Source organism: Macrobrachium rosenbergii, chromosome 32 (assembly GCF_040412425.1).
Source record: "Macrobrachium rosenbergii isolate ZJJX-2024 chromosome 32, ASM4041242v1, whole genome shotgun sequence".
In the NCBI taxonomy this organism is placed as follows: Eukaryota; Metazoa; Arthropoda; class Malacostraca; order Decapoda; family Palaemonidae; genus Macrobrachium; species Macrobrachium rosenbergii.
In genome coordinates, this window is record NC_089772.1 from 9,515,594 (window position 1) to 9,542,579 (window position 26,986).

General features: G+C 37.0%; 2 protein-coding genes across 3 annotated transcripts; one reads left to right on the forward strand and one right to left on the reverse strand.

Moving 5' to 3' along the window:
* Positions 1 to 4,845: 4,845 nt before the first annotated feature.
* On the reverse strand, positions 4,846 to 14,578 carry LOC136855649 (galactose-3-O-sulfotransferase 2-like). 2 transcript variants are annotated; one of them, XM_067132845.1, is made up of 8 exons: positions 13,863 to 14,578; positions 12,522 to 12,629; positions 11,390 to 11,630; positions 10,014 to 10,178; positions 8,095 to 8,196; positions 6,440 to 6,659; positions 5,824 to 6,025; positions 4,846 to 5,248 (listed from the first exon to the last, which is right to left on the reverse strand). In XM_067132845.1, exons 1-8 carry the CDS (start codon positions 14,093 to 14,095, stop codon positions 5,095 to 5,097), a joined length of 1,425 nt encoding a protein of 474 aa, XP_066988946.1. In that variant the 5' UTR covers positions 14,096 to 14,578; the 3' UTR covers positions 4,846 to 5,094. The 2 variants fall into 2 exon arrangements, with proteins under 2 accessions (XP_066988946.1, XP_066988947.1); XM_067132846.1 differs by lacking the exon at positions 8,095 to 8,196.
* A 2,638-nt stretch (positions 14,579 to 17,216) lies between these two features.
* On the forward strand, positions 17,217 to 25,303 carry LOC136855650 (kxDL motif-containing protein CG10681). Its single transcript, XM_067132848.1, has 3 exons — positions 17,217 to 17,426; positions 21,764 to 21,963; positions 24,892 to 25,303. The coding sequence occupies exons 1-3, from the start codon at positions 17,284 to 17,286 to the stop codon at positions 25,170 to 25,172; spliced, it is 624 nt and encodes a 207-aa protein (XP_066988949.1). The 5' UTR covers positions 17,217 to 17,283; the 3' UTR covers positions 25,173 to 25,303.
* The last annotated feature ends 1,683 nt before the right edge of the window (positions 25,304 to 26,986 follow it).

The following is a 26,986-nucleotide window of genomic DNA, read 5'->3' on the forward strand; positions in this document are numbered from 1 at the left end:
TGAGGTGAATTAACAAATTTTAAAAAACTGAATGGGGTTGAGAGAAATACTGAGAAATGTTAGGGATTCAATATTGGAACTGGAAAGGCAAGCGAATCTTAAATTGATATGCTATCCACATCAATTCGTCTCCCTTAGGATATCTTTAACATTATTCATTAGAGTAAAAGTAATGTATTATTCGTGTTGAAAGAGAGAAAAACTAAATGAGTTGAAGGTACAAGAAAATAATGTTCATTGTAAAAAATATCGAGTCATGAATGTCATAAGACATAATACCAAAAAACATGGATACATTACACACACACACACACACACACACACACACACACACATATATATATATATATATATATATATATATATATATATATATATATATATATATATATATATATATATATATATATATATATATATAATCAATGATATAAGATTTAAAACTTTTTCTGTCGATAGTAATTCGTAACTATATAAATCTACAGCTAATCGCTTTCTTTCAGCACTACTTAAACATAATTGCCAAACGTTCATTAGTACATCCAAATTCCAAAACTTCTAAAATAAAACTCTGACGTTATTATTAACGAAATTCCAAGTTCCTGGGTCTATCAGGTATAAAAAAAAATATGTCAGAATTGCTAAATTTCCATTTCCATAAATAAAAACTGAAAGAGAGGAAATCCTTCAGTTACTGCAATTTACCGCGGGCCGTCAATTCCTGTCGCAATTTGGCTAGGCCGAGAATGATGATTCGAGCTAAATTTGTACAAGGATTCTCAAAATGCTGTCAAAACGTTGGCTCTCTTAAATGCCCTTTTATAAAGTTGACATCTATTCTTTCAGAGCTAAGCAGGATGTTTTTTGGTATCAGTTCTTCTCCAGTAAGCGGCGGCCGTTGTAGCTCGAAGGGCTTTAATGTATAAACCTCTCTACTCCAACTGAATTTGCACAGATTTTTGCCGCCCGCTCTTCTTCTCTTTTTTATCCATAGACATGGAGAAATAAATTATATTTCCCTCTGATTTCTCATGGAGGTTAGATCGATTTCCCGAACCCAGCGATCTAACTGTTTTAGAAATGAAACGCTAGTTCTTTGTATACATTTTAGAACCAAGAAAATCAAACGGGAGGCAAGGGAATCAAGCAAATGCTAAACGCTGTTTAACGCGAGCGTCAAGAATTTTCGTTATTAATATATTAGATTTCACAGACGCTCTCATTCTAAATCTGAAAAAAAGAAAACTCCTTTGCTGCGCGTTCAGAGTAAAATGAAATTTTACCTTTTAGCCAAAGTAGTCAGGATCGGCTCACTTCTATGCTTCATCTTCGTAAATTTTCGACAGAGATTAAGGAATCGAACCCTCCTCCTCATGCCGCCATAACAAATGAAAGTCGGTTAGAATACGCCTGAGTGCCAGCTGATGTTTTAACCGCCAAAAGAAAGAAAAACAAAACAAATACGAAGGAAATGAACAAGAGGGTGTGACTACTTCATGATTTTCACTATTGCTCTTTCATCATTCAGACCTTTTTATCATCAAGTGGTGGAGGAAGGGGCAAATGTGTTAAACGATTCCATCCTGTATTTTGCAGATCTCGGGGACACAGATACTGCTGCGCGGAAATAATAGGCTAATAACCTTATCGTTATTGGTTTCCTCTTCAGGAGTGATGAGCGGGCTTTGGAATTTGACGTTTCATAAATTGGCGTGTCGGAATCATGTGGTCTGCCCAGTGGCCGATTTTAGTCTCAGTTAATCTCAATGAACCATGGTGCCCTTATATAATCATACTTTGAAAGCCCGCGACCAAATTAAAACAGTATTGATGCTTATCTTATTCTATCAGGTAGTGTAAATTGAAGCATAAATGACACCCGAAGGAACTAGGAAGGTAGCACTATCATCGCCAATAGAATATTAATGGCTATCGGTAACAAAACTTATACATAAAAGAAGAAAGCTTTTGTGCTTAATGAAAAAAAAAAGTGTCCCATTGCTGACAAGCAGGAATCTGAATCGAGACAAAATTTGGGCGCAGAGGGTGTCTGTGTCCGGACCTGCCATGTGTGTAGATGTTTTCATATTTATAGTGCAGAATATTGCACGTTATAGCGATTTTGATGGTGTAATGCTTATTGCTGATTCCGAAACGATCCAGCTTTGGAACAGTATTTAATAAAATGGTGGCGTACTTGCAAGCTTATTTTTCTTATTTTTGTTATCTTTGAATGTTTACAAGCTTGGACATTGACTGATAATGGTTGCATCAAATGGTTAACTATTCATTATTCCTATCCCTCATCATAATATTTCAAGAAGATAAAAAATAAAAACAGTCCGAGTGAACTGAAACTCGGAACTGGTCGAGAGAATGACCCCTCTCAGTTTTAGCACAAAGAAGTAGACTTCGTCAGTAGGTGTAAAAATAATAATAATAATAATAATGTAATAATAATAATAATAATACTCTAACCTCAACACTGTTTGATGGTCGAAAGCCAAATTCAAAGGTCGTTTTCCCCACTAGCGTTAGTAGAAGAAGTAAACAAACAATGAAGTCGTTCTTTTGAGTTTTTTGAAGAGATATGGAAACGATATCTTCGCATAATAACTTTCTATATTTCAGTCACTTGGTAAAACGATGTCTTTTAGAATCAATTTGGTGTGAGACCTTGTTTTTTTTCATTTCCAAGTGAACTTAGAAGCAGAATATCGTAGCGTAGAAATATTTCATTTCTTTGTTTTGAAGTCTTTATCGTTATTGAAATCGAATAAGAAGTTGCTTAAAGTGAATCTTTTTATGTGATAGACATTCTATATAATGATAATAATAATAATAAAATGTACATGAGCTAAATGGACATAAATTTAATGGTTATAGGTAAAAGATAACTTTCTAGAAGCCAAATACAAGCTTTGAATGGTAAAGCAAACAATTGACCGTAGTATCAAAACTGCTTAGTTTTTTAGTTTGGCTTTTTCTCATTGTTTTTGTATCTTCGTTACTAGGAGGGGGCACCTACGATAATAATGCTAGCAATTGTTGTTATGTTAGCATGTCCCCGAATCAGTTTAGGTTGTTTTTAATTGTGTCTGATTTGAGGATGAACAACTCGACGTGGGCTGGTACGTGGAAGAGATGCGCTCGTCAGTCGCCATGTTGCTTTCGTGACGACGTCATCACTCTGAGGTCTTGCCGGAAGCCGCCACTTATTTCGTCGATAGAATTTTCAGTCGTCTACAAGTTTAATGTGGTAAACAAATCGAAGAATTTCTTTATCATACCTTGCTTCCATAACTGAATCGGAAATCCGCTTCGTAAGTGAGACATGAGAGAGATAAAGCATAGTAACGTCTGGTGCATTCATCTCCACACACTTCGAAAGTGACTGATTTCCTTGATGGCGTCTTCGAGTCGCGTTCAAAGTCAAACCAGCCTATCTTGGGTTGCATCTCTTTACGTATAGGAATCAATCTTCCATCGCGTATTCGAGTGACTTTATTAAGTTCACAGCTACTTACCAAAGAGGAATTTTAGGTGTGTGAAAGTTCGTGTAGTTTCTTACTCTGACTTCCGATTGATGTGATATATACAGTACATACTTAAATCAAATTCAGTTTCGTATGAGTCAGGTACTATAAAAAAAAATAATATCGTGTGGTAAGTGTAGTTAATCTGATTATTTTTTGTGTATACTCGCGACAAGGGAAAGACTTATAACTTTACGAGATTCTGGGTGTTTTTTGCACAACTCATGAAAAGGGCGGCTGAACTTATTCCACGGGAATATTGCTGACATGTGAAGAACTAGTGATCTTTGGTAGACCTGAAACGATGAAACAAAGATCTAAAAACAATTCAGTGTGTTTCAGTAAACAGATAGAACTTTAAATCAAGCGTGATCCTATGAGATCCCTTAAAACACGAACAATTTAAAGTATGATATTTTAATCTTAGAAAGGTATCCCCGTTAATCCTATTGAGGATGCTATGATCAACACCGGTTTTCTTCTTTTCCCAGTGATCCAGTTTTCACTTTTATTAAAAACCAAAGGCAACTCTCACTTTAGTATTCCTTCATTCATGAAATTCCACTGTTCATACCAAGTTGTCTAAAACCAAATTTATATTTCTGCTGCGCTCCCACAAACAGATTTATTTCTAAGGTTTTTACTAAGCCTCCCAAAAGAGCCCAGTTTACTGCTCTTGGGCGGCTTAATGAACAAACTTTTAGGACCCAATATATCTGTCTTGAGTGAAAATCTAAAACAGAAGTGTTATCGCATATTGTCTAACTTACTGTCTGAGAATGCTGTTGCTAACTCACATGACCCAGATAACGGCTAGTTCTTCTTCTGATAACAAGACTGGGCAGACGACGACTGCCAGCATTGCTTCCGTAAGAACTACCAGAAACAAAATCTTGCCAAGAGAAAACATGGCGGTCCTCTTTAGCGTTGGCGGGAAAGCTGCATGCGAGCCTCTGAGTCAACCCAATGGCAGTTCAGCCGCCCTGAATACTCCTATTAAACAATGCACAATGAATGTTCTGTTGTTAAATGGCCTAACCCTTATCTCCAGCTATGTGTACAGTCATGCATTAATAAATGCCGTAGAATATGTACATGTTTGGTTGATTAAACACAAACCAAAATTGTCGTGGGCTTTTATTGATACCTATATCCTATATGACATATCTTTATATATATATATATATATATATATATATATATATATATATATATATATATGTAATATATATTATATATACATATTATACATGTGCGTTTATATATATATATATATATATATATATATATATATATATATAGTGTGTGTATTATGTATATATATATTTATGTATAGACACATACATACATATACATTTCTGTATGTATGCATGTACATATGTATACCTACAGATGCTCAGTTTTAACATCCACGCAAAGATTTAGACCAAAAGAAATTACAATAAGATAAAAAAAAAGTAATAATTGCAGCTTTTCATGTTCAGACTAACAGAACAGAGTAGCTGACGAAACAAATAAAAAAGAATTAAATATTCCTTGGTGGTTTTTCTGACCCACATCACAAGGGAGGGCCAACCTGCCGCCTGCCGAATCTCTTCTTCATGAGGTCTCTGAAATAGGAGATGTAGTGCTTGCTGTTCCAGGCCAAAGCTCTGCATAAGGGGTCTTCTGGATGAGACAGCTTGAAGCCAAAGACGTCAGCTGAATATTCTCTGCAAAGAAGTTTCCTTCTTAACAACAGTCGGTTATGGAAAAGGTATATGTTTAATTACTTTAGTTATTATTGTTGTTGTTGTTGTTATTCAGAAGAGGAACCCTATTCATATGGAACAAGCCCTCAGGGGCCACTGGCTTGAAAGTCAAGCTTACAAAGACTATGGTGTTCTTTTAAAAGAATTTCTTACATACAGAAAGAAGACATCAGTTGTCAGAAAAGAAGAAGTAAATTAAGAAATTAGTAAATAAATACATGAAAATGTCAGTAAATTAAAAAAAGAATCACTTTAGGGTATACAGTAACGCATTGCATCTTCGCTTGAACTTTTGATGTTCCGGTTGCAAAAAATCCTCGTGGAGACTGTTCCACAGCCCGGCGGTGCGAGGAATAACGAGTACATTAAAGCAATTTCTCGGAAATAATCATACGAAGAAACATGTGCGCAGATATAAAATGCATTCCAATGCAATTATATAGGCCTACATTCGCTTGGAACGAAAACTCCGGACCGCTCAACACTGAAACGAGACAGCAGCGACATTTGAAATCAAGCAATCATCAAAAACTCACTTGATGGAAGCGCTCTTGTGATGTCCTTCCACCTTGCTCTCGACGCAGTAACTCTCTGCCCTTTCCCGCTTCGACCTGAGGGCAGCCACTTCTCCCGCCAGTTTCTCCTCCCCGTAGCGCCGCGTCATCTCCTCGAACTGGCTGGAAAAGTGGCGGTACAGTCTCATGTCCGAGTGGTTGAGCTCCTCTAATTTAGTCTGCTCTGAAAGCAATAGAGAGAAAGGTCTCAAAAATGAATCCTGGTTAAAAAAGAAGTCACAGGAAAAAAAAGTCACGTTAATCTTTCCTAGGCAGTGACCCCCGAGGGTTTTAACCCGGTGTGTATCCATCTTTGCGGCGTGTTTAGTACAAGCCCGTTGGGGATTACCGTAAAAACATTACAAAACCCTGCCTCTCATTAAATGAATATAAGACGATTATTACGTGATCTCTTCCTTACAAAAAAGAAATCACTATGAAAACAGAGAACCTTCATTAAAAATCAAATTCTGCTGATGCAGCCATAATTAAAAAAAAAAAAAACACGTATCTGTAGGCCTATCATCATTATTCGACTGTTTGTATCGCTTGCGTTACAAATCACGAACGAACGAGTGGGTGAGTCCCATAAACTCACCTTCCGACGTCAAAGATTGCCTCGTCGACCTGACATTCTTGCTAAGGGAGACCAGGTCATCTAGAGACCAGCATAGGGCATGACCTAAAAGGATCAGGGACTCTTCTAGTCTCTCGGCGATCAGGACTAGATCGAAAGTATCTTCTACGTCTCTGATCATGTCGTCAATTTTGTCGTCATCATAGAACACGTCCGGATCGTATCCCAGATCAAAAGTCATCTGCAATAATCGGAAAAGAAATAGAAGGTAAAATGCTCTATAATACTGATAAGGGTTAAATCAAAGGACTCAACATACTTGACTCAATTACTTCAAAGCCAACTTTACGCAAGGGGTACAATCTGCAATCCCTTCTGAGTGGTGTGCAGCTCAGATGTCTTGTGGGAGAATGAATAAAAAGTACACCTTAGTTTAACCAGACCACTGAGCTGATTAACAGCTCTCCTAGGGCTGGATAGGCAAAGGTTAGAATAAATGGAGCATTCGTGGATGCGATAGGCGGGCTTTATAGATTCAAAATCTTCCCCAGTGGGAAACTGCATTAGGGTACTGGACTGAGGCTACAGACCTAAGAGAATGACGGCTTCGACTCGATAGCCAATTGCAACCTCCAGTCTCTTTAGAACTGTTTCGTCACATGGCCTCTCTATATATGTTTGGTAAGGAAACGTTGTATCTACCATTAGAATAAACATAGTGAGAGAGTGGGCACTAGATGACACATTAGATATTATTTTTTTTTTTTTTTGTTAATAGTGTTTATGTTTCATAGTTTTCTATTTTCTGAAATTAATGCCGAAGCCACCAGTGCCAGCTTTTAGTAATACGTATTCAGTTTCTGTACAGTAATTAACCCACGTAAGCGCGTCTCCTCTAGTGCTAAGTGTTCTATCCGCTGGGTCATTTCTGTAATTTGCAGTCACATCACTTTCCGTAATATTCCCTCTACTGGGCACCCTTCACGGCACTTGATGCCTTCATGGTAGATCGTACTAGGAGTAGCTTCCTCGATTCCTCATCGAAGCTTACTCAGTACCCGAAACAATGAGCTGGCATCAGCTCTAGTAAGTTTCCTTTCATGCTCTTACTAATTTGACTATTCCTCCTTGCGTTGTCAGTTAGCACAGCGGGCTCACCAACCATCCAACGTTCTTCTGTTACTAGTACTTCTGTTTAAAAGTTCATAAAAAACTCTTCTTCAGTTTCAGAACCACTCTAAATGTCTTAGGAGAAATCTACTTATCCATCTTTTCACGTCTTTTAACCTTTACTCCTCTGATGGAAAGAATCGTCATATTCAGCTCTATTTCACATGTACTTCATCTCACTGGGTCCACTGATCTTAACACACTCTCTCTCTCTCTCTCTCTCTCTCTCTCTCTCTCTCTCTCTCTCTCTCTCTCTCTCTCTCTCTCTGTTTCCCTATCCTATCCAAGTTTTCTGATTATAAGATTTTGACTGTTTGCTAGTGTAAACAATTAAGGCATCCATTGTGGATCGAATCCTTGCACAATTCCTGAAGATTTTACAGGTAACAGGTCCATTCATTTTTCTTAAATTATTCTCAGCTTCCTTGCTGAGCTTTATTCACAGACTTGAAATACGACAACCTCTGAGGTTATAACAACATCAAGAAGGAGCATTCCCAACTCACCTGATTAGCCCCAAAATTCCCGTTGAGTCGTTTTGCTCTTTTCATCACACTCAGAGGTCTTGTCAGAAATTGGTTTAGGGAACCTCCGACTGCTCCGTTTATCTGTGAATTGTAACAAAAACACTCGCCAGAAATTTAATTAATAGATGTTTTACAGTTTATAGTGTTAATTACTTGTTTAAACCTTCCTCTTGGTTCCATATCATAAAAAGTACAAATAACTATTATCCACCAGTGAACGGATCAAACAACTGGTTGTCAAGGCGGGAGAGTTGTAAACATGCGGAAAAATCGACAGGAAGTAAATTCCAGAGGTGTCAAAGAGTGGCAGAGTTATGAGACTTGATTGTGTTCCCTGTACAAAACTTAGTTATTCAAACGAAAAACAAAGTGTTTTATCCACTTGTTAAAACAATGATAAACATAAACACTAAATTCCAGAGAGGGTAAAGGGCAGAAAGGAAATGTTATAGTAAAAACAACTTCTGATATTCCATTCATATACAAATTACCGTTTCAAACGTGAAAAGGTGAGCTAATGATCACATGTGTCGGTATAGAAGCTTTTTTCAGGGCCATTTGACTGGCGAACCGTCAGATATTGGCCTATACTGCTGCACGCCCCTTGCCCATCCCCGTCCCACCCGACACACACACACACACACACACACACACGCGCACACATAAATCACCCCACATACAACCCTGCCTCTAAGCCCCATTCATACCCCATAATGAATAAAATAGATCAAAGCAGACTGTCTACTTTTTACTAGACACACATTCATCTATCCAAAGCCTATTTAAAAGACTAGAATTAAGAGTACTGTTAACGACTCCATCCTGCAAAAATAATGTCCTTGCTGATTCTTCCAAAACGCTTAAAAGTCTAGCTCAGGCAGCAGCCAATCACGGGGAGTGGCGTTCATCCCGCTGTTGGTTTTACGCTAAGTGTAGTTTTGTCAGCACAGTGCTTCGATGGGTAATCGCCAATGAATGTAGGACTCCATTGACACACAGTAGGAGCTCCTAACCATTTCTGGAACTCCAGGAGCAAGGTGAGAGAAGTGAGGGGTCACAGTGAGACCCATAAAACCAGTAGGGTGAATAAAAGGAGGAAGCGAGAACTTAGAAAGACCACTGGAAAAGAACTGAAATGATTCTTTGTTGAGAGCGAACTAACGCTAAAGAAAAATAATGATCGCTGACGGAAATTTCTTGGATACCATTTCATCAAAAATGATCTTGGAGTCTTCATAACACACAAAATTAATTTAAAATTGGCGTTTTTCTAGACGGGATTATCAACAGGCAAAGATGAAACGCAAACGTGATGCTTAAGAATGTATACAGTTAACCAACATAATTTTTTCCATTGCTCTCAAGATGTTTTGTGTCACTTTCTTGAGTCATCTTACTACATTTTTTCTTTCTTTCTTAAAGTCTTAAACTTTTATTCACTATATCCCACAAGAGAAAGGGAGACGTTCTGTTTCAAAGCTTAAAAACATCCCTTTTAAAAATCTACTTGGTGGGTTTTTCTTGTTACAAGCGAAGCGACCCTAACGCCAAATGGTACCCGATCATTAATTTCTATTCTCCTTTCCTGTTCTCCTAAGGCCCCCCTGAAGATATTTAATCAAACAATCAGCCTATTTCTAGCTGTTTAAAGTCAAGATTCAGCAAGGTGAAATAATGAGATTTAAGAATATGCAACAGGCTTTTCAGAAAGCCTATGCACCTTATGATGCTTGATTGTTTAATATAAGTTATTAGCTATTTTTGGGTCATTTTAACTGAAACTATAAAGAATTCCCTCCTTCTGACAGAAAGTTCTAATTTCTCGCTACATTTCCTCCCTTGCATTTTTCGCAACTGAATCAAAAGTATCACGGAGAACTATTTCCCTCGTAACTCACCTTGAAATAAGTGAACAAAGACGTATACAGTTGGACGGGATGTCTTAGGACGGTGAACCAGAGTGAGTCCCTGTGAAGGATCTTCTGTAGTTCGTAAGGATCCATCCTCGTGTGCAAACCAAACATGTTCACCAAGCCAGACGGAGGAAGTAGCCATTCCGGAAACTTAAAATGTCATTGAAATACAGATTAGCTCTCTCTCTCTCTCTCTCTCTCTCTCTCTCTCTCTCTCTCTCTAAAATAAATAGCTGATTCTTTCTTTAAATAATGACAATTTTCCTGTAATATGAGGTAATGTCAAAGATGACAGAACTGATATGAGACTAATGGCTCTTAGCTACAGGAAAAAGAGCATCTTGCGCATTTATTCTGGCGTTAGTTTTTATTCAATGGCAAATTTTCAAAAGGATGCTGAATCTTAGAGCCTGTATTCCCACAACTAAACGTCATGTTAATAATTAACACAACATTCCCAACATTCATCTGTAATGGATAGTATCAGTCTTATCTCCCCGCCCCCCACGCCCCCACCCAGTTCAGGATACGCAGACTAGGTTATTAGAAGAAAAAGTTAGAATTTTTTCTTTATTTCTTTAATGATTACCCATAGTCAAAGTAGAAACAAACCATTATTTGCTGATAATATTATTTAGGCTTTCATATTATATATTCGGACGCCAGTTAGTTGATATTTATTTTATTTCAACAGTTTCAGATGACTGGACTCATCTATTGAAAAATTCTCTATCTTCATCCACAGGTTGTAGCTATAGCCTACGATCTCATTTAGGGATTATAACAATAAATGCATTGGCCAAATTGGAAAGGAATCGTTCAAGAGATTAAATTATGATCTTACTCATAACTGATACGTTTTTCTTTAGCTTAAGAAAGAGTGCAAGTATCTTACTCGTTCGGATGAGTTAAGCAGGTCCCTTCTTTGAATCCGTTAAGGTGGTGGGCTATTTTCATCGGTGAGATAAGCATTAAGAAATTAGTTCCAAAAAATAAATCTAAACTGCAGTTTCGTTCGCTTGTCAATGTCTAATAATAAATAAGTGGCATTTTTACACGTAACATGAATATAAATTATGTCATCTCAAAATGGAACTTGGTATTCTCATGTCACTTCCTACTGTTGGCATCGTTTATTACCGAAATTTATACGGAAATTCATCTCCAAAAAGCTGAATGTTCTGTTTGTTTAGGAGTGTAATACTAAACGATTAACTATTTCGGAAAAAGTTTATCAAGTCCAAAAATCTTATTTCTAGACCAATAAAGCGAAAAAGACTGAAGTTTCATTCCAACTAACGTGAGTCGTTCAAGGCTGTGCACTACGCTGTTTTGTAGTAACACCGTCTTCTAAGACTCACTTGCAAAATTTCTGCCTTGAATCGAGCTGGACTGCCAGCATAAACGCCCTCATGTGGAACAGCGACAAAAATCGGATCTTCTTCTCTCCTGCTGTTAGCGCGATGTGACCCATTAACTTGCTCGCCATTTGATTTGCCCAAAGCCAGTTCACGATCTGCTTTGACCTCTTCAGTCAACTCTGCGTCGGAGAACTGGCCACAGGGTACAGTTTCGTGCCTCTGGTTGTGAGTGCAGGCATACCTAAGAAAATAAAGCTCGGTATCAGTCGTCTAACTAAATTTCATAAGCCTAAGAAGACAAGTGCTCGAGACACTAATTTCCTACGCTTTAAGAAAACACTGACTAGTGTTTTTAAAATCTATGAAGAAAGGGGATCAGAGACCTATTAAAGGTGTAAAACAACTAAGTACAGAATATATAATTAAAATCACATTTAGGGAGTCTAAATAGTCTGGGGGTATAGTGGACCACGAATTCTGAAACTGTTATATCAAGTACCAGTAAAAACAGGGTGCACCTCCGCCCAAGAACTCTAAAGAGAAGAACTGCCATCAACATTGAATATTTATTCACTCTTATATGAATTAAGTATTGATCAACGAAGGTGTTCTCCTTTCCAGTAATCCAGTTTGGTTTTATTTAAACTGATGTTTTGTGTAATTGTAAATATATTTCGTATAAACAAAGCTGATATTCCCTTGCGTAACGCTTCAAAACTATGACTTACCCTGCTAAATAACAAGGCAGTTTTATAAGTTTTCACCTTGTATATCATTCTGTGCACACCATCCACTCATCACTTCTTGAATTTTTCCTGACAATGGAAACCAACCAATAAGCAGAACCTTTAATACAAAGCTACAGTTTTCTAAGCTGTTTACGTCAAAAGTCACATATCCCCCGCCAAAGAGCAGCCAGCCTAGACCATGATAATACCAACCTTATTGGAAATGAACAGACTAATTAATTCAGTTGAGCATAGGTAACGATCCTGTCCTTTGTGCATGTGTTTGTGTGTGTTTACTCGTTTATTCCCTCTTTCCGTTTTCCCTCTCCCCATTCCATGAGCTAATTGATCGAGTTTGTTATCTGGTGACGCAACGACCCAATGATCCAGTGACTCGGTCTTACCTGAAGAGGATGTTCTGCATCGTCGAAGAGGCACACTTGTGAGTTTTCAGGTACATAATATTAAATAGTGGCTGACATTTCTGGCCGGCGGAGTCTAGCTGGATCTTGCTGTTGATGAAAAGGTATACTTTAACGATGAGGCTAATAGTCCCATTAATTTTATGGTATGTGTTGAGTGAGAAAAGGATCAATTGACTGCTCTTAACTGATGAATATGAAGGAAAACTTGATCTGGTCTTGATGGTAAGATGTAATAGACTGTTACTCGTATGCACATATCTTAAGGGCTTGGAATGGCTCTCTCTCTCTCTCTCTCTCTCTCTCTCTCTCTCTCTCTCTCTCTCTCTCTCTCTCTCTCTCTGCGATGTGAATACCGATATTAACATTATCATTTGCGATAAAAATACGATATTTTTCACTCCACAGGTGACATTACTCTACCGCATAAAATAATAATGGTCAACAAGTGATGTATCTTTGCTTTAGTACTATCATATATTTCCTCCTCATTCCGACTGAAATAAAAAAAATAAAGTTGGGCTTTAATGAACACAGTATGCATATGGTTACAAACAGCTTTCTACAGCATTAACAAGATATTAAAAATATTATGAATGGTATCCCTGGAGTATGAAAGGAGTTGCATACGTTACTTTTTATTAAAGATGAGAGAAGCAGACATTAGAGTTTACAATTTCATTTAAAGAACTCACTGAAGATTAAGCGGAGCAAAAACCATGTTATTATATTAAGAGCATTGTCGAACAGGTAACTTTTAAATCAAAGCAAACAAAAGTTAATCTAACGCATGCATCCATTCCCTTATATTGCTCTTATGTAATTGACTTTCACTGCTCTATTAAAGAGAGAAGATTTCAGTCATGGCTTCCGTAGTAATTGGTGTTTCGAGATCGGTTGCAGAAGCTAGACTTAGTTTAAGAAAACCCGGAATTCCTTATCATTTCCAGAGACGTATATTTATCAAAAACAGATATATGGTAAACTGATTGTCAGTTTTAAATGAGTGGTCATTAGTAACAATGATTCTGATTATAAGAAGGACCGAGGAGCCAAGGTCCAAACCGCCTCATATATCTACACATACGGTTCGCGTCCACCTTCCCCTCAATCAACCCTTCCCCAGGACCCATTGTTGTTGAGAGTAAATTAAATTGTAGTATCAGGAACTACGGAATACTCAAAGATAAAGAGCGATATAGAGTTCCTCGTACATTCAGTTTGTCTTAGAGAACATGCTGATTCGTTAAATTCTTGATAACGAGGAACATGCTGATTCGTTAAATTCTTGATAACGAGGAAAATGGTCTAGGAATTGATTACCTGAATGCCTTCGAAACGAAGTGATGGGAGATGGCGTCATCGGCTTTCTTTCCATGCAGCTGAAAGAACGGCGCCTGGTCTGAATCGCTTTCTTTGGTGGCAAACTCTGCTTCCATCCATAATGAGAACGACCCTAGTAATGAAATGAAAATTATCACCATACCACGTCGCTTTCTCGCGTTCCGGCATTTTCTACCTGAGTCTACAATCACTTCAGTGATGCCAATTCCCATTCTGCCTTCATTTACACTGAAACGCTGAAGCCAACAGATTGCATTTGATGGCTACTAGTAAAGTTCGCTTAGACCAGCTCTCTCCATCATTCCCATTAAAAAATAGTTTAGTTTTCAAAATCTGCTTTGTTTTAAAACTTTCTGAGATGAATGACACTCAAGGCTTTTTCAGATCAGCATAATTCGAGCAAAGTGGACGCCACGGTGGGACGCTTAAACCCGCACTGTGGTCGTAAAGATAAGGGGAGGTTACACTCATATGTCTTAATTATTCTCTCCACATCTGCGTAATATGGAATCATTTAAATCGGTGAATGTAAGAAATTTGAGCTATTTGGGTTTATGCGCACACCGTTACATAAACTAAGCCTGTCTCACAGTAAATTTCTTATATTTTGAGAAATAAGTTATTTAAAACTCGTTAAAAATAGCAATTTCTTTTGAAAAGGTCGTAAGGGCCTAAGGCAAAGCCTGTACCCAAAATCTCGGCATGATGGCGTGATATTACTGTCTCTAATATGGTTAGCACGTCAGGTATAATTAGTCTAGGGCCTATACCTGATTAGACCCATCTCTGTTGGCAAGTCCTTCATTTTCATTATTGTAACTTTAAGCCAATAAATCTTTATACTGCTTTCGGTAACGTCTCGTGTCTTTTATTTCTTTTATGGCAACTCTGTTACTAGGCTTCACTGCATTATATAGTTACAGCCTTGCCAATAGTATTGTTACATTTTAGGGCTTTTAGTGTAATTTCTTCTGTGGTTACAAGTATACTGTAGTTATGTAATATGTTACGGTTTATGACTCAGGTCTCCCAAACATCTTGTACTGAATAGTCAGAAAATATGTTATTCTATTGTCCATTTCAGATGCAACCAAGGACTTCTGTAAGTGTCTCATGGTAGTAGTAGTAGTAGTAGTAGTAGAGAGAGAGAGAGAGAGAGAGAGAGAGAGAGAGAGAGAGAGAGAGAGAGAGAGAGAGAGAGAGAGAGTTCCTTATGACAGATTTCTGAGCATATTTTAATGAAATCTTGGAGGGAAATGAATGTGTTCTCTGAATTCTGAACCGGACACTGGAAAGCATCTGCCTGACCATTTTGGTTTTCTAACACCCATTGAACGGCTCGCTCCATAAGTTGTTTTGGCAGATGTTTTTACAAATCAATGTCAAAACTTTTCCGTAAGATCCAGAACTTTTAATTCTTGAATTTTAGAGGAAATCTTTCGAGCTACGGCGTGAAATTTTCATCAGACACTGATGAAAATTTCATCAGATTGTCTAAATAAATGTGTGTAATTTAAGAATGACATTTGAGGAAATGGGTAAGATAAAGGTTTATTTAGAGTCTGGAAAGAAGTTTTGTAACAAAATGTTTAGAGATGGCAAAATCTAAACTAAAGTAATATACCTCATATCTATTCTACACGCACAAACACAGACACACACACACACATATGTGTGTGTGTGTGTGTGTGTGTGTGTGTGTGTGTGTGTGTGTGTTTGACCATAAAGGGTGTCATGGTACAATTTAAAATACTTGTAGTGAAGCATGGGCCAACAGCAGTTCTGAAAAGAAGTCATTCTAAGTTTCAGAAATTGTGAGAAATATCTTATAAAACACATAAATAAAACTTCAGAAGAACAGAAAAACTAGACACATCGAGCGTTCTTATCCTTTTTACAGATTAATTCTATAATCTATATTTACGAAGCTACAAGTATTTTAAATTACAGAGACTAGTTCCAGCTGTTGACAGTCTTCCGCAAATAGTTGGGTGAATAACATACCAAACTTAGCCAGCACAGAATAATCGAACAAAATATGCATAAACAATGCTCGGTAAAAACAACATTTGTTAGGCTGCCGGTAGAACTCGATAAAGATCGGGAATTACATTTACCATCTGAAAGGTATGCGAGACTAACGGGAATTAGTTCAAACGTTCGTAATTGATAACAGTGAATTTGCGAAACTTTTTGATGAAATTATAAGACTAATTATGGGTTTATTTGATAACTGTCGGCTATTTAAACTTATTATGTTGTATGAGCCATGAGGGACTTTTATGAGACAGGAATCAAGAATCTGAGATGCGCAGGGACGTGATCAGACAATAATAAGAACAGATTAAAAGACTTACATAGAACCTTCAAACTCTATAATGAAATGATAGGTTTTTTAACTAATGGCCTTCTGGTTACGTACAGATTAGCGGACAGACTTCAAGTAAAAGAAAGATGCATTTATAAGGACTAAATTAAGCCAAAATTATATAAGTTACGTAGCTTATTTACTATTTTACATGTAATAATCTATAAGAGGTAACATTCAATTTAAAGATTACACAGTAACGTTTAAGAACTATACTGTAATGAAAAAAAAATGACTCCCCCTAAATAAATTCTACGGTGAATTCCGGCAATATGTGGATGGTTGAGGCTTTGATGAGGACTAAATCAAGTCAAAATTATGTAGATTTTGTAACGTAATTACTAATTTTACACAAAATACTCTCTGAGAGAAGAAATTTAGTTCAAAGACTATACTGTGCTGTATTGAGAAAGTGTTGTGGCGGCCCCCTTTCCAAAAATAAATGTATTGAGAAAGTGTTGTGAGGACGAAATTAAGCCAAAAGTGTGTAGGTTTTGTAACGTAATTACTAAATTTACACCAAATACTCTCTGAGAGAAGAAATTTAGTTCCCCTTTCCAAAAAATAAATAGATAAATAAAGGCGAATTCCGGCAGTATGTGCATAGTGGATGTCTTGATGAGGACGAAATTAAGCCAAAAGTGTGTAGGTTTTGTAACGTAATTACTAAATTTACACCAAATACTCTCTGAGAGAAGAAATTTAGTTCAAAGACTATACTGTGCTGTATTGAGAAATTTTGTAACGTAGTATTACAGTGGATGTCTTGATGAGGACGAAATCAAGCCAAAATTATGTAGGTTTTGTAACGTAATTACTAATATCACACCAAATACTCTCTGAGAGAAGACATTTAGTTCAAAGACCATACTGTACTGTATTGAGAAAGCGTCGTGGCGCCCCCTTTCCAAAAAAATAAAATAAATAAAATAAAAAACGGAGAATTCCGTCAGTATACGGATAACTCCGGTGGCGTTCGTTACGTTCCAAACGGCGCCCTGCCCCTGAAGAAGAGGCCGACTTTGACAGATCATGGCAGCTTCCTCGCCCGAAAGCGACCTCGGAAGCATAGAATGCTTTCAGAATTACACCGCTCCGGAAGTGTTCGTGCAGGGTTTAGCCGGTCAGATCAATCAGCAAGATGTGGAGGCCATTATTAGAGCACAGAAGCAGATGTGAGTACCGTTACCATATGTCAAAAGTGACGGTCCTCTTGTTTACGTTCTTGCTGTATAGACCCAGAAATTAAGCTTTAACTGTTAAATTACACAGTTAATAGCGTTAATATACTGGAATTTTTACGTTTTGGCGTAAGATAGGTTCATCCTCTTTAGGGTAATGATATTTGGTCTCTCTTTAGGCCTACTTGGATTAGGCCTAAAGGCTAATTTATTTTCCCGTTTCTTTATCGTGATTTATTTCGTCTTATATATTTCTGACTTTTAGCTTTGGTCTTATGCCAGCAAATCACCCGTCTTACTGTTTCCCAGCCCCTTAGATTTTATGGAACAATTAGGCCTGCTGGGTACCCCAGGGGGGAAACTGGGGTTCGTACGGGGCGATCTAGGCCTAAGTGAATTGCACCGACAGGAATTGTCAAAAGGGCATAAACCACAAGGATTGATAGTCGCGAAAGTAAATAATTCTATAAGCATCCTAACCTAACCAAAGGCTCTAAGTCCTCACCTGACCGAGGCCGCTGTAAGTCGTAGGATGAAATATCTTATCCTACGACTTACAGCGGCCTTGGGAGGACTTTCATCCCCTGCATTCCCCGCATTCGGGTCGTTTCGGCCGCAAGCACGTTTACGTGCAAAATGGGCGCCGTGTTTAGTACCAGCCCCTTGGGGGTGTACGTAAAACATGAAATAATAATGGTAAATACCGTAAACATAACGTCTTGCATTGTTTTGGATGTTGCGGCCGAAACGACCAGGACCGGCATTCCCCCATCCTATGTTGAGACGGGGTGCCTTAAATTATAAAGGAAGAGTACAGAAATTTATCTCAACCTAACCTTGCGTCCTGGTTCCCCGTGGCTCGGTTCCCGCCAGTTACCGATCGGAATATATACTGCCATGTATTTATGCTTATGTCTTTATGTTTATAGTAATTACCATCTTGTATTATGTTTGTACATTCATCCCCAAGGGGCAGGTGCCAAATATGGTTCCTTTTTTTGCATGTAAACTGGTAGTTGCCAAAACCAGGGGTGTTGTAGTAGACTTCATTTTTACCCTGGGTCCTAAATGGAAAGAGGCATCCCATATCTCCTTTTTAACGTTGCATACATTTTACCTTACAGCTAGAAGGAACACATGTCCCTCATGTCGTTCTCCCATCGTCACTTAAGTTAGGTGAAGCATTTATCAATGAAAGGGATCTTGTCCTTACCATAGCAATTGCTATACCATTTAAGTTGATTATATCAGGTGTTAAAAATTGGGAGGAGTTCGAAGACATCCACAAAATGTATAAAAGCTGTGAATCTTCTGTTGGTTAAAAAGCAATCTAATGATGTAATTGGAAAACAAAGACCCCATTAGACAGTGTATAGTGCACAAGTGGCTAACATTTGGCCAACAGTGCACATGAAGTGAAAGAACACTTCAAACAACAGTAATGGACTTGGGCTAATGTATACTGCAAGTTTTATTTTTTCAACATTACTGTATAGGTGGCCTACTTAACTTATTGAGCATGTGCTCCATATGTATTGCGTGTGGAAGTAATGCCAAAGTGGATATCATCCAAAGATTTCTGACATTGAATTTCTGTTGGTTTGAAATTATTATTGTACAGTATTGCCTTTTGGAACCTACCTTTCAGTTCTCCTTTTAAGTGGATTTTTAGCCAAAGCGTAGGCATGTAATATATTTTTTTTTATTTAACTAATGAACCATATATTAATCTATTATTCCGACTGTTTTTCCTTGTGTGTTATGCATTAGTGACCCTTTGTTTCTGTACCCCTTATACTATCTACTAATTTTGGGGTAACTCCAGAGGGAAAGTGGAAGAGTGATATAAAACAAAAAATGAGTCACTGCACCAACAGGAAAAGTAAAAAAAAAATACTTAGGCTTAAATCAGAAGATGAGCCCTCGTATATTCTAACCTAACTTAGGGTATTTCGTCCTAACCTGGCCAAGTAACCTAGCCTAGCCTAGACACCATAAAACAGAGAAAGGTATATTGAGATGCATCCTAACTTAACTTCCTCCCTCTTTCTCAGACTCCTAGCACCTTCCCTTTGTTGGAGACCTTCAGAGAGCGCCTATTTTAAGCTAACCCATGAATTGGCCCTAAGCAGTTACTCTAAACTAAATTAGCTTAGTCTTTTTAATACTCATAGGTGATGAAGGAGATTGCAGTTGGATGGCATGCCTCCTCACCTGTAGAATTTGAGTATCTGACGTGGTCAGATGAGGTTAAATGTTTAAGTCAAACTCTGCTTATGGTACTGGGTCTGATCTGGTCAGACTGATGAACCTCAAGACAATAGGAACATTACATAAAATTATGGGCAGTACAGTATACCCAGGGAGGCCTTTCAGAGAAGGGTTTCTACATCCTTTAATTTTAACCTCCTGATAATCATGGAAATTGCCTAAACAAATTGATACACATCTGCTGACAAAAAATTTACAAATGTTGATGACTACTGCATAGAAATGGAGACACTAAATCCTTATGAAAGGAAAATACTAAGATAAGAAAAACCAAAATGCCTGAGCCAACTTTGATTCATTTTGAGATTCACAATTTGTTAAGGTTCTTAGTTCTCAAAATAGAAACAAAAGTATCACCACCAAAACTTGAAAATTTCTCAATGACAAGGTGGCCATCGAAATGAATGGTTAATAGAAACAACTACAGGTTAAGTGAGACAAGCACCTGTTAGTTACAAATGTCAATAACTTGAATGTCAGTACAGAATGTATTACAAAACATGACTGAACGGTATTCAGAGCATAGCAGTTTGACCAAACAGTGATAATCCAATCAATAAAGATATAATACAATACCTGATCTGCTTTGTATACAAGACTTAGAAATATACGCCATCCAAGGTAAAAAAAAAAAAAAAGATAAGGGAATATCATTAAAGATAGTGAAAATCAAATCCTACCATTAAATCTTGAAATATTTGGATGATAAGTTGAGAACTTTAACCTTATGTTCCTGAACCCCTCCATTATGAAAACTGCCAGAGTTGTGGACTTGGAAAAAATACCACAACAATCTTGAATATGCATTTTGTGGATCAAGTGACCACACAGCCAAGTGGAAATTCAGAACTCAGAAATGCGTAAGCTGTGGTCAAATCTATCATGCAGAATCTAAAATTTACCCATAATATACGTACAACACACAACAAATAATATTGCAAGAGAAAACAGGAATGTCCGTCAAGGAAGCAAAATTGGAATGGAAAGTTAAGGGTTTTAATGACCCATCCAGATAATCAGCATACAAAAGGGCACCTGATCAAAACACTGGACAAAGTTACATGGAAAATAATAATAAAGTACTGCAATCACCCAATAATTGCAAGGAAATTACTCTAATAAATAATGATCAAGACAAGAATCTGTTGTGTTCAGTGAAAGTTGTGAGGTATTACCTGCACAGTACTTGACATCTTGGGGTAAAATGTAAAATACTGTTCATTAACACCCCAGGCAAAAGAATATGTCCAAGAACATGATCTTGTTCATGCCTCAAGAGATTATCAGTGACATATAAGTCATTAGGCGAGGGTGACGGCTCGGTACCTGAAGATTTGACTTTCAGTAGGAACAAATTGCAAATCCAGGATAATTTGGATTTTTGATAGATATAGGAATGTGGAGTCTTTCATCATACCTGTAGCCTATAGGAATGTGGAGTCTTTCATCTTACCTGTAGCCAACCCCCTTTTGTCCCAGTAGTTGAATGCGTGTAATCCCCCCCCCTTGCTTATAACTAGCTAACGACTGTACCCTCTTACCAAGTTTCAACAACTAGACCAGGTTTCAACAAACGTATGTTCATATAGAATGCTACAGGTCTGTATATCAAGAAAAATGCAAATTATCCTGATTTTTAGATTTTTATATGTATTGGTTTTTGGTGTTTATCAGCAAAATTTGAGATTTAATAATTCAAAATATGAATAGTAATTGAAAAAATACTGCTTCTGAGAAATATGGTTCACATATGTCAGTGATCTACATAATAATGATTTTGAAAAATTCTTTATTTTAAGATTAATTTCTTTAATGTACAAAATAGCTTTCAGTGTACAAGGGGTCACTTAATTTGTATCCTTTAAAATAAAGGACCTTTTTGGGAACGCTGGTTCCCTTTACTTCCTTTACTGTTGTAAAGAAAGCAATAGAGATAATGTTATCATTTTGTTTTGATGTTGTAAGAAAAATGATGATTACTCAAGTCATTTTTATTTCATTGGATGATGAGAAAACTTCAGTTGCTTATCCTCATATCTAACAGAGAATGATTCTTTCAGGCTCCAGAGATTTGAAAAAACAAATGAAATGCTGAGTAACTGCAATGCTTTATCAGCAACAAGGTTTGCTCTAGCACAGAAAGAATTCAAAAAGCACACAGCTCTCCTCATTGAAATGAAAAAGGACCTTGACCATATCTTCAAGCGTATCAGGAACATCAAGACTAAACTATCAAATCAGTACCCAAGTGCTTTTACTGGTATGTCCTTTATTCTCGATGTTAATTTGTATCGTCCAATAGTGTAAATACATTTTTAAAACTTCTGTTTTTGTAAATTGTTGTTGTGTTAAAATGAGAAGGCAGTACATTTATCCATCATTTATTGTACAATCATACTTTTCCTCTGTGCAATGTAGAACTGTATTTTTCTTACATATATCATATATTAGGTTTTTAAATTCATCCTGTGAGCCTTCATGTCGTGTACAGTAATTATAAGTTTTTAAATTCCATGACAAGTAAATGTTTGTACTCTTGTCTTTAGAAGACTTATGGTTAAAGTGTTTATGTTGTGGAATTCAAATGATAGGCATATGTGAATTAGACAGATCATTACTTTACAAAGCTTTGTTCTTAACTCAAAGGGAATGTTAGCATACAATCTTAGTAAAATTGAAATGCTAATCCTTCTGCCTTGGGTAAGGCCTCTGCATTTCTGACAATGTAGTTTACATTTAGTACAGTATAAAATTTTGGTGTATATATGGCCCATTTTTGCATTTATTCTCTGGTTCTCGGAACTCGTCTTTCAGTTACTGTTTTACTTCTGTTGCTCTCAACCACTGCCTTTCAGATAAACTATTGCAGATAAAATGGTAATTTTACAAATTCTCTGAGACCCAGCCTATTCACAAGCCAGTTGCAGTAGGCTATATATCTTTGTTCTCAAGATGTTGCAGTGTTTAGTGTAGGAGCCAAAAGATGAAATGAGATGATGCAGAAATGCGTTGCTTAAAAATACAAATAGTAGAGTATTTGTAACCACATTGTCATATATGCAATACTGTTAGAAGACAAAAGAACACTTGAATTTTTCAAATGAATCAGATCACACCAAAACCCTAAACTAAACTAGAAATATATCAGTTGCCATTTAGAGACATTACAATTGATAAAATTTGTGTAGACCTTTGTATGTTCAGAAAATGTTACAGTATTCTTTTATTTGACATGTTTTGAATATTGCTCGCTTGTTTGGCCTTCAGCAGCTTACTTGCATCTTAAATTGCTGGACAAAAACTTGAGTTCGACTAAATTACTTATCCCTGATCTTGTTGCAGTATTTTTATCTGCCTCATTGTTTATGCTGAATTACGGTAGTTCATTGCGTATGCTGCGTGAAACCCTCTCATAATTCTGATCATCCTTTGCATTCAAATTTTCCACCTTGGTGTACTAGATGTGCAGTCAGTTGTAAGCTTTCCCTTGTCTGATGTGAGGTTTGGTACCATAGGGCTCCTCAGAAGTTTTATGGCAGATTTAACCAAGTTGTATAATGATCTTCATCATTATTTGAATCAATGGAGCTTCAGCAAACTTGGTTTCTAATGCTTTTTTGTTGAGCAGGCTGACTTTTGTTATTTTTTCTTGTATGTTTTACTGTATCTTATTCTTATTTGCTTTCCTATGTTATTTTTTCTTCATATAATTTATTCTTTATGTTGTTTATTATCTGTTATTACAGTATTTTTATTTTGCAGTTTCTTCTTTATGTCACAAGTTCTTTTTCCATGCTATGCTGCTTTCCTCAGTGGTACCCCTTGGGCTTGCTTTTTGAAGTGGTGTTGCTTGGCTTGTAGTAATAATAATAATAATAATAATAATAATAATAATAATAATAATAATAATAATAATAATAATAATAATAATAATAATAATTTTGCCTTCTCAACTGGATGTTTAAGTTTCTTCATTTCAGCAGGTATGTTATAAAGCAACTGTCCAAAGTTCATTTATTATCCGGCAATTCAGTAGTTGTTCTACCTTTGGAAAGGATTTGAATGTCACCAGGGGTACATACAGGGCGTATTTATACCTGAAAATGGGTTTACAAAAGAAGGGGTCCAATTTTCCATTGGTCAGTCGTAATCCCGGGAGCTCTCCTATTGGCTGTGGGTCTGGCTGACTGACACAGTCCTTGATTGGTTGGCACCAGGGGGCTCTGCTTGTGGCTCGAGGAGGAGGGTGGCTGTGTCACTGTCTCAGGGCATGAGCAGAGGTCCCCAGCAGCAACCAATCAAGGCCCATGTCGGTCAACCAGACTTGCAGCCAGTTTGAGAGTTCCTAGGATTGTGACCAACCAATGAAAAATCGTCCCTCTTCTTTTGTAAAACCATTTGCAGGTATAAATTTTCCTTTTATGTACCCCTGGTGACATTCAAATCCTCTTCAATGGTAGAACAACTAATGAAGTACCGGGTAATAAATGAGCTTCGGACAGCTGCTTTTTAATTTACCTGTTGAAATTAAGAAACTTACATGCAAAGTTGAGAAGGCAGAATAGAAGCTCAACGGCATACAGAATGCCATTGTTTTCAACGAAGTTTGCCTCAAAGAGGTTCTCTGTCCAAGATATTTTGATAATGATAATAATAATAGTAATAATAATAATAATAATAATAGCAAAAGGCAAACTTTGATATAGAAGAGAAAGGCAATAGATTTACTCAAGTAAGATACTTTAAAAACATTAATTATTCTTTCCAGATTTATTACCCACATTCAGGATTAAACTTTTATCTACGCTTCTTTCATTCATTTCAGTCAGCTAACTCATATTTAACTGACATTACAAATACCAGAAACATAGGTTGATATATGTCATAACCACACCTGAAGTAATGGTCAGACCTCAAATTAGAGTCATAATAAGATCATTATATAAACGAACCCAAGTTATCCTCATACTTTACCCGAATGTAAATGGCCACTCTCCATTCTGCACTTCTGTCTTTTTTTTCTTTTCTAGACTCTTAAGCTTTGTTTTACTTATTTTCGATTCCTCTGATTTTGCTGTTGACATAGGTTATTAGCATACAGCGGCTCATAGGTGCCTCCCTTTTTGCAGTTCCTTATGATGCTGTTGTTTGTAATAAGGGAATCTATCAGTACTTTCATCTCTTACAGCTGCTCAGGAAAAAGTATTTAAGGAGGCCGATGAAGACGAAGAAGGAGAGTCAAGCAATCGTAACCAGGTAGAGTCTTCGGAGAATAACAAGCGAACGTCTGTGTCTGGGGAGAGTGCTCAGAGTGGACATTCAAGTAAGTCCGAACAAGTCGAAGAGATGGAACAGTCAAGCGATGGCAGCAGAGCAGATACAGAGAGACAAATGAAGAAAACTGCAAGTAGTTCTTCTGATAGCAGCAGCAGTGCAAAGCTATCAAGCTCTTCTTCTTTCGATAATTGATTAAGATACACTGTACGTTACTGAATTAATACATTTTTATTTATTTGTTTGTACCTGATAATAGTTAAGGTACTGTTTGAACAGTTACAGTAGTGTGTAGATGGAATTTGTTAATAAAAGATATTTTGAAATATATATTTTTTTAACCCATTATTGCCTGTTTGAAAGATAATAGGTACAGTGCAATTTTACTAACGAGAATATTTGGCATTATTGTTGAATAATTTACCCAAACTTTTGAGATAACTTTCTTAACTCATAGGATGGGGATACTACAAATGTTTTTTAAACGAATGCACTGAATAGTATCAATGAACATTCTGCTTACAGTATTATCACTACTTTATTAATAACAATAAGATAGTCCGTAAGCAAATAATATTAAGAGTTGAACCAAAAGTCTTAAGAGTGCTGAATGGCCATAGTAGTCCCAGTATTTGGCAAGTATGCTTAAAATCTATAAATCAATCAGTCAAAACTCTTAAGAATCACTGTTAAATAATAAAGACAAGGTTTCCAAAAGTAAAGCAATTTAGTACAAAATACCATGGTACTAGATGAAAACTGATTCATTCAGAAATCATGGAAGATTACAAAGGTAGATAATCATCAGATTTGGCAACGTCCAAATTTGAAGTCCTTACATATTCTAGTGAATATACAGTATACTGACTTTGAAATTAGAATGAGAATCTTGCTAAATATTCTCCACATTCTGCAAATATTTATATTTTGCAGTCAGGTGCTCATAAGAGTTTCCATCAACTTTCTACTCTATACCATAATTTTGGGTGAAATTTTCCTTATTTTTTCTTAAGTACATTGGCAACATTATCAGATTTAAGCACAGAATAATCTCCCACCCCCTTCATGTCTCAATATTTATAACGTCTCTGTAATATGCTGTTAGCAACTAATTCCTCCCATAATAATCAGGTTCTCTCTCTCTCTCTCTCTCTCTCTCTCTCTCTCTCTAGATTATTCTTCTACTTTCTCTCTCGTAGAGGGATAGTACTGTCCGTGCGCCTCATTTGTGCATTGTAGGTATTACTGAAGGGTATTTGCAGCATCCCTTTGGCTACTATAATGGTTGCCCTCACGCTTTACCCGTCTCCTTCACCTCTGTTCCCGCTTTTCCTGTGTTGCTATCCAACACCTTCAATTACTGTACTACGTTCTTAGTGCGGCTGTGGAGTTTTCTCCCAGTGCTGCCTCTATATTTTTGTACCGGATTTCCTTCATTTTCTAGATCTTTCTCTTCCTGTCCAACCACCGTACCTCCCTCTATTAACAGTCTTATATTTTCTTCCATTTCCACCTTAAGATCCAAGGACATTATCTTTTTTTCAGGATCACTTTATCTTGCTCTCCTACTTAATTCCCTCTTTTCACTGTCTTGAGCGCTGAATGACCGAAAGTACACCACTGCCTTGGGCTTGACATCGTAATTTTTTACTAAAATCTTGACTGTTTCTTCTTAATGCAAGTGCAGGTTTTCCCCGAGTCTCATCTTTAGATTCATATACGTACTTCATTGCATCCCTCTTACTTTCCACCATCTGCTTACAATTGTGTAACAGTGCAACTGCGAGGTTTTCCTCCTGTTACACCTTTCAAGCCATTTTACTCTCAATTTCCCTTTCAGCGCCGAATGACCCCGTAGGTCCAGCGCTTGGCCTTTGGCCGAAATTTTATCTTCCAATTCCAATCTACGGCTTCCTTAATTTTTGCAGTTGGGGCGAAGTGGCGGCTTGCACCAGCAAATATATAGTGGTAAAAATACTATAAAACGTCAGATAAATTGAAAAATATCC

Bases quoted from the DNA above. Each gene is read 5' to 3' on its own strand.
- LOC136855650 (XM_067132848.1), top strand. From the start codon at position 17,284: ATGGCAGCTTCCTCGCCCGAAAGCGACCTCGGAAGCATAGAATGCTTT. The intron at 17,427-21,763 runs GTGAGTACCGTT...TGATTCTTTCAG, and splicing joins ATTAGAGCACAGAAGCAGAT to GCTCCAGAGATTTGAAAAAA. The intron at 21,964-24,891 runs GTATGTCCTTTA...CATCTCTTACAG, and splicing joins GTACCCAAGTGCTTTTACTG to CTGCTCAGGAAAAAGTATTT.
- LOC136855649 (XM_067132845.1), bottom strand. From the start codon at position 14,095: ATGGGAATTGGCATCACTGAAGTGATTGTAGACTCAGGTAGAAAATGC. The intron at 10,179-11,389 runs GTGAGTCTTAGA...TGACATTTTAAG, and splicing joins TCAAGGCAGAAATTTTGCAA to TTTCCGGAATGGCTACTTCC. The intron at 5,249-5,823 runs GTGAGTTTTTGA...ACTTCTTTGCAG, and splicing joins CACAAGAGCGCTTCCATCAA to AGAATATTCAGCTGACGTCT.